We start from the raw sequence: 14,726 nt of genomic DNA, 5'->3' as shown, positions 1-14,726 counted from the left end.
ACTGTTGTGAAATAGAACCTTAGACTTATTTTAATTTGCATTCATTCTAATTATTTCTAATCTGAAGCATTATTTTCATAAGGATATTTAATTCTTCCTTTAAAAATTACCTGTTTACATCTCTTCACCATTTATCAATAAGGCTTAGCTTTTGTTCTTATGAATTCTGAGGAAGATTCTTATTTATTTTTATCCAGAGAAATGTGGTACACAGATTTTCTTCCTTCAGTTAAGTTTTCTTTTTCCCTCTATTTCTCTTGTAAACTCAGTTGCTTTGTTTGTGCAAAGCTTTCTACCCTTATGTAAAACAAAACAAAAAAAACCCTTTAGTTTATAAAATTACCTTTAATATCTGGTTCATGTATACTTTTACAACTCATTTTAGTATATGGTGTGAGTTGTTAATAACCATGTTTTGAATTGGCCTGCGCCTGTACTTTTTGACCTTAAACCTCACCTTCTGAACACAGAGCCCAGTAGGATTAAGAATTTGTATGGCCCTTGATGAAATCATAGAACAGACATAACAAGCAGTACTTAGATCAGTTTTTCAGTGTTATACAGGATGAATTGTAAGGCAAGAGAGACCATTGTTGGGCAAGCACTTGAATCTTTAAGAAAAATTTTTTAAAATAGTTACAAAGTCATACATTCATATAAAATAATGTCTTTGCATTGTATTTTTTTCTTAGAATTTCTAAATGAATGACCAGCAAAAGCACTCAATCTCTATCTCTGTCTCTGTCTGTCTCTCTTTCTGTCTCTGTCTCTCTCTCTCTTTCTCCCTCTCTCTCTCCTATCTCCTCCCTTCATCCCTTTCTCTCTCACTATTACTCATGTGTCAAATAAGGAAAAACTAAACTAGGATTGTAAAACAGTGCAAATAGGGAAGTACAGACAGATATTAATTTGGCGTTAAAGTGAATAGAGTACTATTTACAATTGGGCCTGGAATCAGAAACACCTCAGTTCAGACACTTACCTGTGTGACTTTGGGCAGGTCCCTTAAACTTTCGCTGCCTCAGTTTTCTCAATTATAAAATGGGGATAATAATAACATCTATCTCAGAGTTGTGAGAATCAAATAAGATAATATTGTTAAAGGACAGCTTGGCATATAGAAGGCACCTGTTTAATAAATGTTTAATAAGTGCTTGTTTCTTTTATTTTTCCATAAAAAGAGATATAATTGGTTGATTAACAAGATTTGCAATAAAATAAAGGGATTTCAAAGATAATTTAAGGAAGAAAGAATAATAATGTCATGGAGTAGATATAGAAGTGTTGGATGTGGATAAATAATTAGTTTGGCTTTGGACATGTTAAGTTTGAGGTTAGCCACCTAAGTAAGGAGTTGAATATAAAAGACTGGTGATTAGAACCAGTGATAGAGTAAGAATTTCAGTTTTCTAAAAGCTATATTAAGAATAATGTGAGATGGTTTGATAATAGATTTAGATTTGAAGTTACATTAAGTTCCAACACTCTAATTTTAAAGATGAGGAAATTTAGTTATGGAATAGTTAAGTGACTTGCCCACAGTTACATAAATAGTTAACCAAGTCCCGTAGTAAGATTCAATTCCATTATGGGACAGTTTGAATTGGTTTTTTTTTTTTATTTGTTTTTTGCAATTGGGGTTAAGTGACTTGCCCAGGGTCACACAGCTAGTAAGTGTCAAGTGTTTGGTATGAGGCCAGATTTGAACTCAGGTCCTCCTGACTTCAGGGCCTGTGCTCTATCCACTGCGCCAACTAGCTCCCCCAACAGTTTTAATTGGTAAGGAGTTTTCCTTTATGTTCAATGAAAATTAAATTGAGCTTTTTATAAACTGTACTTCTACCCTTTGGAGCCAAGCAAAAGACATCTTTATCTCTACATAATAGCCATTATACTTCTAGAAGACAAATTTATTGCCCTGTCAAGGCTTTTCCAGACTAAGCATCCCTAGCCCCTTCAGCAATTCCACTTTTGGCATTGGTTTTCAGTCTGTTCACCATCCTAATCACCTAAGTGTCTCTAAATCCAGTTCTCCTCCTACCAAGCCATAGCTGCTGTTAAATCACTTAAAAACATGTTTGTTTGTTTAACTACCTTGAAATTGTTAGGATTTAGAATTTTAACTTTATTTTGAAAAATAATTTAATATTTAATATAAATTTGCATCGTTCAGTGAACATTGCTTATTTGAGGGATAAAAACAGATGTTATCTTCATTTTCTGGTCCCTAGCTTGGCCTAGTCCATTTTGAACTGCAAGTAGTGGAAGAAGTTTAATTCCAAGTAAAATAAGTTTTCAATGGAACATAAAAAAATGGAAACATTGTTGCCTATATTGTATTTCTGGTTTTTAAGAATAAAACAATGATGCTGTCAATAAAAAGCAGAAAGTTCCCTAGCAAGTCACAACCTCTGTTTGCCTCATATTCTTCCTCTCTAAAATGGCATTAATAATGGTACAAACCTCCCAGTGTTGTTGGGAGAACAAAATGAGGTAATATTTGTAAAGCATTTTTAAAACTTTAAAATAGTTTAAAAATGCTGGTTAATAATAATAAAAAATATGCTCTAAGCTAACTGAATATCTTGCTTTTAAAGAGAAACAACAACAGGAGGATAGGTTGTGGTAAATTTAAAAATCCAACAACACCTCAAAAGTCTTCTGTTAACATAATAGAAGACAAGTTTGACTTAGTCAAATATCCGAAATATATGCAGTTTTATTACTTTTCTATATCTATTTTGGTCAACTGAGTGGCACAGTGGATAGAGTACTGGGCTTGGAATCAGGAAGACTCATCTTCGTGAGTTCAAACCCAGTCTCAGACATTTATTAACTCTATAACCCCGGGCAAGTCACTTAACCCTGTTTGCCTCAGTTCCTCATCTGCCAAAAGAGCTGGAGAAGGAAATGGCAAACCACTCTAGTATCTCTGCCAAGAAAACCCTCCAAAAGGGGTCACAAAGAGTGTGACACAGCTGAAACAATTAAACAACAAAAAAAAATCTGTCTTAATTCAGACTGGCCACTACCAATGTAATGCTGAATCAAAAGCCCTACTGAGTCTCCTTTAATGAAGAAATGCCTCATTAGGGAGCATTTGAATTATCTGTAGGAAGAGTTCCATAGTATTATTTTTCTTAGATTTTTTGACATGATTGGTTGACTAGCAAAAATCAATCTCTCTCTTTCTCTCTCTCTCTCTCTCTCTCTCTCTCTCTTTCTTTCTCTCTCTTCTGTTTCTCAAATAAGAGTGTATGAAAATAATTTACTTTTTCAATATGTTGGCAAATATTTTTTCATTGAATACAAGCACAGGCCCAGTCAATCTATTGAAACTTCTGAATTATTTTTATCTGAGTTAATGAAGTTTTATTCTCCAAGAAGGATTGTATTATTTATTAGCCTTATAATTTGCTCAAGTGCTTTCACTTAAGAACATTATGTATCTCCCCAAAAATGTTAACTGTTGAAAAACATATTAGTTTATGCACTATTTGAAAATTTTATTGGCAGTGAGGTTAAATGGATAGTCTTCCAAAGAATCCTCTCACCCTGCGTTCTACAGACCAAATCACCAAATTTCATCAGTCCTTCAGGTCAGCATCTATACTTTCCAAACAGAAGGTAGAGAGGAACCTTGAGTATAACAGCAACAGCTTCATCTTGTGACTTAAGCCTTAGAACAAATACACACATATACATATGTATGTGTGTATGTGTATGCTAAATACCATTAACATAAAATATCAGATGCCAGATATTTTTCTGAGACTTTCTTTACAAACTTTTTTTTTATCTCATTTCAAACCACCAGTCATTTCTCAAGGGATGTTATAAGTAGGAATAATGGATTACTGACTCTGGGAAAAAAGACACTAACATAATTAAATCCTCAGATGTTTGTGGTATCACAACTCCTACATGCCCCTCTTTTGCCATAGAAGATGAAAAGTTTTTGTAAGCTTCAGCCTACCTTCCACCTGCCAGTTCCTAGTAGACATGAAGGAGCCAGTCAGTACCAGGTGGGAGAGTTTTGAATTGCACTCAATACACAGTGTGAGTAGATTGGCCGTAATTTTCCAATTGAATATTTATACCAGACTCATTTCATCTTGCTCTTTGGAAGCGATATCAGAGACAGGCTCCTGTTGATTTCAGAGAGGAACTCTGTACTTGGATTAACTCCATGGGTTATTAAACCAGATGAGAAGTGGACGTGGAGTTCCTATCACAAAGATGCCAGCTGGACTTTTAATTTTTTTTTCCATAGTAACTATCAAGTATTTTAATGTCATAAAGACTGAAGTTACAGGGGAGTTCCCTGATCTCTGCTGGCATTGCTTATCATATGAAATATAACACAATCATAACTCTTGCTTCCTGGTAGGTTGGTATGTTAAATATTTGTGTTTGTATTCACACACGACTCTCCTTGGTGTCTTGCTGTCTTTTCCACATCTTTTTTTCACAGAGGTCTTATTTTTGCTTCCTAATGCCAAACACTTATCACAGTGCTCACTCATCACATTTCACACACTGATCCCTAATGGCAGGTGTTAACTTCCTTGCACTTAATGTGAATGGGTTGAATAACCCCATAAAGAGACAGAATGTCTTGGCATATAAAAGAATGGAATATAACATGCCCATTTTTGGATGAAACACATTTGTCAGCAAGTTGAATTCTATAAACTAGAGAAGGGGTGTGAGTAGGGCTGTCAGTGAGCTTTTGAAAAACATGTCAGGTCAGTACCAGATCAGGAATTTGAATCCATCTTTCCTGAGTCACTATGTGGCATTTTATTTCTAAGAATTAACAATAATGATTAAAATTTAAAAAAAAAATTATGGTTTATATAGAAATACATGGAAGGGTGTCCATCTTCACCATTTTCAAGATACACTTGCATTATTTTATTTCTGCATGCAGTATATTACCCCGGATCTCATTTTCCTGTTGTGGCAGACAGTATCAGTGTTTGCTTGTAGCAGTTCTAAGCTTTTTATCAGTCCTACAAAGAGAAGCCTTTGCTCTGACTGATGCTAGTAAGGATTACCCACTACAGAGTATTCATCTTTACATTCATCCAGTTAAAAAAAATAGTTCTTCACTGGTTGGTTTCCTAAAAGATAGGAATACCATATGTTTCTTGGCAAAATAGAGAACATTAAATATTTTCACTGGTATGATCGATTCACCTTCTTGCTAGGTACAGGGTAATAATTCTATGCTTCATTAACCTTAGTCTGCAATAGATCTGAATGAAGTTTGGGTCTTATACCTTTCAAACAATGGTGCTAAAACATTTTGGTTTTGTTGTATTTTTTTCTTTTCTCCCCCCCACCCAAATAACAGTTGTTTGGGAAGAGCAGAAATTATTAATTGCAAATGAGACTACTTTTTTATATTAAATAATAGAAATAACATTGATATTTATTTAGTGAATTGAATAAGACATCTTGTCTAGTAGAAAATGAAATGAACAAGAGATAGCTAATTAAAAGGGTTTGTTCTCATAAATAATAATGATAGTAATAAAATAGTTAACATTTATATAGTACTTTACGGTTTGCAAAGTACTTTAATAATATCACTTCATTTTTATCCTCAAAACAACCCTAAGGAGTAGATACTATCATTATCCACATTTTACAGATAAAGTAACAGGCAAAAAGATCAAGTGGCTTGTCCTGGGTCATGCATATCTGAGGTTGGATTTGAACTTATTCCAAGTCCAGAACTCTGTCAACAAACTATTAATTTGATAAAATATGATACTTCTTTGAAAAGACTACATATAACATATAATATATGTATGTGTATAAATATATATATATATATATGCATATTCCTAGATTCCATAGATGTATGGATATATATTTTAAAAGAGATATTTTCATCTTAAAAACTCCCATCCCTTTCACTTCATATCCCACCATCAATGGTTAATCTAAAAGGCAAAATATTGGATACCTGTTCACATTTGTGGTAATGTAGAGAACTATGAGCTAAAATCAGCATTCTGACACTGCCTGATGTTGTCCGATGAACATGTATGTTCTATAAATAAAGAACATACAGGTAAGACCTAGCTTCTGTTCTCAAGGAGATTATAGTTCATATGATGAATGCCTATGGAACAACACTGGAAACATATGTATACCTCATTTGAATGAAATTAAATCTTGTTTACTATGTGCTAGTTATTTAGTACCTGTGTGACCTTGAGCAAGTCACCTAATTGATTTGGGATAAGTAAGAAAAGGTCCATGTCCTTTATACCCTGTAGCTCTCTTCAATGTCTAACCTAAAGTCCACTCTGCCCACAACCAAACTCATCATTCAACCAAATTCTGAACTCTAAAACACCAAAAATAAAAGTAGAAGGTATTATAGGCATTATATTTTAATAATTGTTTTCTCATTCTAATTACTTTAACCAGCTTAAAATCTTGATTTTAAATAATTCAAATCATTCCACAAGCATTTTTCTATCTTTCTATGTTATGGGGAGAGAATGATAACATTATGTGTATTTTATAGACAAGGAAACTGAGGATATTAAGAGTTCTAGAGCTGGATGGGACCTCAGAGGTCTTCTATTCCAACCTCATTCATTTTACAGATGAGGGAATTGCAGTCCTCAGAGGTTAAGTGATTTGTTCAGTCAGATAGGTAGTAATCCTCAGAGGTGAGATTTGAAACCAGATCAAGAGCCAATGTTCTTTCGTTTGTATCATGATGCCTTCTCATATCTTCCTCCAAGTTAAAGAAGTAGTCATGGGCAAATACTAAAACCATGATCATATGGCTCATTTAGAGGACAGAATGTGACATTCACTATATATTGAGTTCCGGAAACTGGTATCTTGAAAAAAGCCAGAAATTAAGCAATTAAACAATTCTACTCGCTTTGCATAGACCTATGTTCCTACCTCCAAATTATAGAATTGGACTGAACTTTTACTTACTTATTTATTCATTCATTCATTTATAATAAACGAATACAATGGATATTTTCTTGGCTTCCGTATACCGAGACTAGATAGACACCAAGTTTATTTAGAGGAATAATGTACTTTTGGCCTATCTCAACAGCAAAGAGGTCAAATAGTTGTTCAATAAATCACACAAGTATGTGTGTGCTGCTCTTGGAGTCAGGAAGACCTAAATTCAAATCCAAACTCAGACATTTATTAACTCTGTGACCATGGGCGAGTCACTCAACTCCTAGTTGTCTCAGCTTCTTCCTCTGTAAAATGGGGAGAATAGTACCTACCTGATGAGGTTTTTGTGGGGATGAGAAAACATTTGTAAAGGACTAATTATTTAAGGAGAATGACAGAGTGACAACAGGCAATCTATTTATATAACTTTGTTAATACCATTTCTTACTTGATTAACCCTTAGCCAGTTCACTTTTATTACCACCAAAATTTGACAGGAAGCTAACAGAGGCCAAATTCAGTGAGGGAACCTGAAATTAAAGAATCATAGTTGAAACTTCAGAGTTTCTTTGAATACTTCAAGAGTTCAGGAGGGTATTCTCTCCCTTAAAAGAGATCACAGTCCCTTCCTGGTTTAATGGATGATCTCTGAGAGCTGTTGCAATTGTGAAATGCCTCTCCCTACATGTAATGTGACTCTCTAATCTTAGCTAGACTTCACCGAGAAGGATTGAGTAGAGCACTGAATTTAGCAAGACCTGAGTTCAAATTCAGACTCAGGCTGAATTAGCTCTGTGACCCTGACCAAGTTACTTATGCTCACTGTGCCTGTTTCCAATGAGCAAATTTAGGGAGTTGAACTTGATAATCTGTAAGGTATGTTCTAGCTCAAAATCTATGTGTCTGTGACTCAGAGAAAACAAGTATTCATTCCATGATCTTCCTATAATCAGAACCTTTCTAAATGGGTGGGACCTGGCATTGTTTATGGTCTCCTAAAACTTCCCCGTAACCCAGAGATACAACTTCAACACAATGAGGCATAAGAATATGACCTCACAGGTGGTTTCTTTGAGTGTAAAAATAAAATCATCCCATATATTACCTGTAAGTATGATTCTCAATTACTTTGTACTTTAGTGACTAATTGAGTTTAATAAACCCTCTGATACTGTTGGTATAGAATGAAATGGATTTTGGCACATTTAAAAGGCATTATGCTATTTTCTGGGAGTTACAAAGATGAGTAAGATATAGTCGTTGCCTTCAAGGGGAGATAGAATTTGCACAAATATTACAATATAAAAGAGAATATTAATTCATAGAGAGCTAAAAACAAAATGAACTAAATGTGAGAAGAGGTTTCATTTCAAATTGAATGGATTGCAGATAGCTCTATGAATGAAATGGCATTGGAACAAGAGCTGGAAGGGTAGATGGTACCAGAGAGACATTTTAAATTTATGAAACATTTAATATATGAAACAGTACATGCCATAGATGGAAAAAGATATAGAACATGTTCATAGAACACTGAGTAATCCACTTTGACTAGACCTCAACTGTCTTTTATCTTGACCAAGGTCAAATAACAAATGGTGGATCCAGGGTTCAAACTCTGATCTTTAGACACCTAGTCCAGTACTGCCTTTGAGTGTATAAGTAAAGATGCCAAGAAAGCTCATATTCTTTGTCTAAACAGAAGGACCTATAATCAATATTCTAGATAGTCCCAGTTTTAGTTTGTTTCAGTTCAATATCCTTAACATACACCAATTCATACTCCCTGAATAATCTATAGGTTTTGATTTTAGCCCTTATCCATGAGGTAGTGACAATTGACTACTCTTTACTCATCAATGGTAGAAGACAACTCGCAAGGGCATGTCACCACCAGTATTCAACAAGCACAGAGTTACACAAACATGGGAATAAAAACTAACCAGACTTTTGAGATGACATTGATTAATCACCAGTGATTCATTTATAAAGTCTAAACGGCACTGTATCTTTTAGAGGGGAAAAAGATCTTTTCTTTGCATAAAAATGAAATTATAATATTGAGCAAATAAATATTATTCTTTCTAATTTGGGATACAATTAATAAAATCAATAAAGTTTAATTATATATATTTTGTGTTGTAATTTTATTGATGCAAAGAATTTCAGGTGAAGAAATTCTCTCTACAAGTACAGATCAGCAATCATTCTCCGATTTAAAATGTTGGAGAGTTGTCTGGAACACTAAGAGGTTAAAAGACCGTCCAGGCTTAGACAGCCAGTATTTGTCACTGGCAGAAAATAAATCCAGAGCTTCATGAATCCACAACAGAGGCCAGACTACTATCTACTGTATCAGACTGCCTCTTGCAGGTCTGGAACAAAAATGAATTTCTATTTGATTTTTTAAAAATAAGACATTTCTTATTTGAAACAGTTCTAGCAGCAGTGGTGGTAGGAAAAAAAATGATAGTTTGAGCCACAGCAGGACATTTTTTAAAAAAAAATACAGTGATTTCAAAAAATCAATTTTAATCAAACTTCAATTTTCATATGGGTTATTATTTCCATACCTAGTAACAGTCCTATCAGCTGTAGCATAACTGGTCACATGACTCAGTAGAATAACATGTATAGGTTATTAAAGAATGATTGCTGGGATTTCAACTTTTTACTGTACTGCTTCCTGCTCTAACAGGTCTATGGAAATGCAGGACCTAACAAGTCCTCATACTCTTGTTGGAAGTAGTGATACTCCTGGTAGCTCCAAACTGGATAAATCTAATCTCAGCAACACATCAGTTACAACCAATGGGACAGGAGGTAAGTATGCTACCCAGAAGTTGGACAGAATATAAATTTCAATGCTTAGTGTTAGGCATGTGCTAATAAATGAGTAAAGGTCTCCTTAATTAACAACATGTCTCCTCACTATGCCCAAACATATATTTAGAAAATGCATGTTTTATTATTAGGTCAACTCTCTTTCTATTCTTTGTTATGCTGTAAAACTGGAAACATATAAGGATAATAAAAAAAAACTGGTTCTGCTTCTGAGCAGGGCATATTGCTGGGACACTTCATTGTCCTTTGTATGTCCCCAAAAAGTTCACTCAAGGATGAAGAAAGTGAGTCTTGGACACTGATTTCAGAAAAAGCAGCCTGGTAGTGCATCCAATGCATCAGAGTGCAGTTTTGAGCTCTCTCTGGCTCTGAATTTAATAATAAAAACTACCAAGAAATTGACTTACCTTGTGCTCAAAATGATTGCTGAAGTGGGAAAAAAAATTTAAAACAGGTGTTCAAAATTTTCTTTTCAAAGGGCAAAGTTATTTGTTGCTGTTGTTTTCAAAATAGGGGTGACATTGTGTTACTTTCATTTTCTTTAGATATATTCAGTTAGAAAATGTGTTTTAAGCAACATATAAATAGTTGCTAAAATAAATTAGGAATTCAAATTTCTCTGAACGCAAGAGACTATTGGAAATGACCAGATATAGGTAGTTGCCACAAAATACTTTTTTAAAAAACAATTAAATGACTATTTATCAATATGCTTTAGTCCTTCCAATTGTTGGTGGGGGTGGCAGAGGAAAGACCAGTGTTTTGAATTCAGTTTTGAAATTATTTTCTGTGTGAAGTTGTACACATTGCAAGTTGCCTGCATTAAAAACTTTTCCACCAAACTCTTTGCAGCTTAGTTTTTTTTTCTTGTTTATAGATGATAACTCATCTTTCTATATGTGCACATAGTTCTAGTTAATATCAATGGACTTTTTTACGCACATGAAGAGGAATGACTAGGCCACTTACTGATGACTTTTAGATTAAGTATGTTTGCATTTAAAACTCAAATCAAGTACAAATATTAGTATTAAAAGACTCTCAAAACTCTGGAAACTCGCTTTCAAGGACACTAATAATCATGTGCATATATTTTACTTGAATAAAATAAACTATATAAAATAATACTCATAAAAGTAATACAGCATAGTTAAAAGACTTGGCTCAAAGTGCAAAAACACTTACAAGCATTGAAGATTATTCATAGACACTGAGCAGGCCTTCAAACAATGAACCATTCTACTATTCCTGTTCTCAGGAGACACCATGACTGTTTTAAATACTGCAGACTGGTTGCTGAGTTGTAACACTCCTTCTTCTGCAACAAGTATGAGAGACCATGGTACACTGCATGTGTGTGGCTGTGTGGGTTTGCCTTTATGGTTTGGGTCCTTGTTTCTATTCTCTGGTTTGTGCCACTGCTGTGTGCTTCATTACTTTTAAGAGAGAAACAAGAAAAATAAATACACTTTCTGCTTAACAGTTCCCAAATGTTAGGCTATTTTTCTACCATAAAATCAATTTTTTTTATACAAAGATTTTTCAAAATATGCCTTGAAGAGGAACTTTTGGAGATATGTGTGCTCATGCAGTTAGCTTGAATAAACTGACCAGTTACAAATCAGTTAAAAGAGGTGAAGTTGTTTTTTTTTTCCAGGAGCAGAGGGGGCAAAAAGTGATTTTTAAACCTTAAACATCCCTAATGAGACACCTGCATCAATTTAGAATGCCAAAGAGCTTCTGAAATCCAATAGCATTTTTATTTTGAATTATGAAATCCTTCACTTCCAAACACATAATCCATTAATAAGCTGTATGGCATGAAAGTTAGCTGTTCAGTCCTTTCAGTCATGTCTGACTCTTTGTAACCCCATTTGGGGTTTTCTTGGCAAAGACACTGAAGTGGTTTGCCATTTCCTTCTCCAACTCATTTGATAGATGAGAAAATGGAGGCAACAAGGTTAAGTGACTTGCCCAGGGTTACACAGATAATAAGTGCCTGATGCCAGATTTGAACTTAGGAAGACTCCAGGTCCAGCATTCTATCTACTGTACCATGCAGCTGTCCTACATGAAAGTTAATATGGTCTTTAAAATTTAGTAAGTTTTATTTTTTTCTTTATAATTCATTATGACACCATCTTTAGGAAGTATTTTGAGGACTGAAAAAGTTGTATATATTGAGAACTGAGTTACGCTAGTAATTGTATTAATTTGATTCAATTTTTTGCAGTTAGGATGTGCTTAGTTTTCTCGGCCTCAGGATAATGTCAATGATTTTTTGATTAGAATTAACAATAATATTGTAAACATAATCAGTTCCTGATATCTTTTTTCTTAGTTTAAAAAAATTATTCTATCCTCATTATTTTTTTTTTTGCTAAAATCATACTTCTGACCATTTACTGAGCAAAATAAGAGTAGTCCTAGAGGAAGCATAATATATTCATCTGAATTGGTACAGGGAGTTTTCTCAATGGGAATTCCCTATAGTAAGGAAATCACAGTGGGTCTGGTTAAAAAGTAATAATAATAATAAAACATAAATATTTTGCTAATTCATATGATTATATGCTATATCTGAAGTGAGAAATTGAAATATATTGCTTTCCCAATAATCACTATATTTGAAGTTTTCTTAAAATTCTTATACTTACCTTATGAGGAACACTTGGTTTCCTATTTCCCAGTGCTACAATACAGTCATCAAATCACAACTGTCAAACATGGTTAACAAAAAATTCAGTTTTCACAGATTGCAAAAAGAATCTTCTTTATTATAAATAGCTATATCATGTATAACTTTATCACAAAAATGCCAAGTATGTAACTATCTGTAAGGCAGAATATGATACCAGTTTTATGAATTCTTAATGCCTTGTGTATGTAAAGTCTCTGTAAGTGTTTGGGACATTACTTTTCCACTTCGGTAAAAAATATTTCAAATATTTGTAGTACTCATGTTAACATATCTGAATGTGGAAAGCAATGGAGTCAGCAGAATGTCACAATGGCTAGGGCCCTGGGCCTGGAGCCAAAAAGATATAAGTTCAAATATGGCCTTAGACAATTACTAACTATGCCAGTTACTTTATCTCTGTTTGCTTATGTTTCTGCAACAGCAACATGGGGATGAAATGAGATATTATTGTAAGGGGCTTAGCAGTGCCTGGCACACAGTAGGTGCTACATAAATGCTAGCTATTCTTATTCTTATTGGAAATGTTAAAGTTTCTATCAGTAAAAGTTTTAGAATATTAATTTAAAAGTTTTTCAGTAATTTTCTTTCATTGTCATTTGAGTTGTAAATGTATAGAAGTTACTCATTATACTACTAGTAACTCTTGCATTATAATTGAAAAAAAAATCTGTGCAATTGAAAAGGCATGCCTTGTGACCACTTCTCCCTATTAATTTTCATTTATTGTTAGATCAATAACTAAATTAAATTAACTCTTTAAATAACTTATTCCAACAAGAAAAATACATAAGAACTGAATTTAGTTTACTATGTGTATAAGAATATGATATCTCTTCAATTATAGTCATCAAGAATATAGCAAATAATTGAATTACTTTTTATAAAGTTGCTCTCTTGTCAATACTTTTTCACTGATGGGTTTTTCTTAAGAACTCAAATAGGTAGTGACAATTATTTTCATGGGATAAAGTTTTGTTTTCCTGGAATATGTTAAGATAAATAACTACTTTGACTAATTGAATATATCAATAAAAGTACTGAGGCTAGTGGCTGCAAAAGTGATAGGTTTTTCTTTTAACTTTGACATTTATTATTTGGAGAAGAGGCATAGCAAAATTTGGCAAAGGACAAATTTGGATTGATTTCATACACATTTTTCTGATTTGGTTTTATATAATCCAATAGAAGTGGAATGTTTTAGAACTTCAGTATTCAAGGAGAGCTCTTGAATGAATTTTTTTTCTGTGGGAAAATCATGGTACTTTGTACATAGTAGGCCCTTAAATGCTTACTGGATTGAATAATATCCAGGCGAATGGTATTCAAATTCAAGGATATCTTAATACTCTTCATACAAATGTTGTTATTTGTGGCTGTCATAATTTCTCTCATCATTTAGAATGGTGTACCAAATTTAAAACTTTATGGTTATTTTTGGAAAGAAAGAAATTAACATGGCATTCATAGATTGAGAGAAAGGTATCTTTCAAGAAAACATGTTGACTTAGAATAAAAAAACCATAACTATAGGCTATTCCATTTATTAAGACCATTCATAGTATAGAAAAATGTTGTTTATGACCTTGATTTGGTGTTACATAGTATAACCATTTTGACCCGATTGCCTTTAGAATCTTCTTCTGAACAAAGACTGCTAGGTGTTGCACAACATGATTTTGTGATATGGAGAGATGCGCAGTGGGAAATTTTTTATGAACTAATCCAATCATCTTGAAATCTCTGACCAATGTAATCCTTGGTCTCCAGAGACAAAAAACTAAAATATAAATAAATGAATCCAAATGTGGGATTACAGTACTTAGGACAGGCATTTTTGGAAGATAAGGCAAGTTGTCTTTGCAGTCCGTTCATCTCAAAAGACAACCTAAGCAGATTGTGGCCAAGTCAAAATGACAGGTCTAAAATAAATTTCAAGGAGGAGGAAGAAAATGCAAAATGATCAATTCAGTAGTTCCTTTAAGATAACAGAATGTACAGATATAACACTAACTAAGTCTACAGACTTAATAATTGTCCCTTCTCATTAAAGGCAAACATCTGGCTGTATTAAACTGGTTTGATCAATTCATTCTTCTCTGGCCTAGACTCTCACTCATGTTAGCTACTTTCCTATAAACAGAAGTTGGTTGACAGTGAAAATGTGGTATAAATTGAAGGCTTTGTCCATAGAGACTTTGTATGTAGTATTGTACATATTACATTGGTATTT

General features: G+C 33.6%; 1 protein-coding gene across 1 annotated transcript in view; it reads left to right on the top strand.

Annotated features, from left to right (window-relative positions):
- EYA4 (EYA transcriptional coactivator and phosphatase 4) overlaps positions 1-14,726 on the top strand; it is a 379,107-nt gene that overhangs the window by 280,750 nt on the left and 83,631 nt on the right. The window contains 2 exon segments of the mRNA XM_078155123.1: positions 9,650-9,774; positions 11,054-11,122. Of these exon segments, the coding sequence (XP_078011249.1) occupies positions 9,650-9,774; positions 11,054-11,122 (194 nt within the window).

Source organism: Phascolarctos cinereus, unplaced genomic scaffold (genome assembly GCF_003287225.1).
Source record: "Phascolarctos cinereus isolate Bilbo 61053 unplaced genomic scaffold, phaCin_HiC Scaffold_5;HRSCAF=322, whole genome shotgun sequence".
NCBI lineage: Eukaryota > Metazoa > Chordata > Mammalia > Diprotodontia > Phascolarctidae > Phascolarctos > Phascolarctos cinereus.
This window is presented reverse-complemented; position numbering and strand designations above follow the sequence as displayed.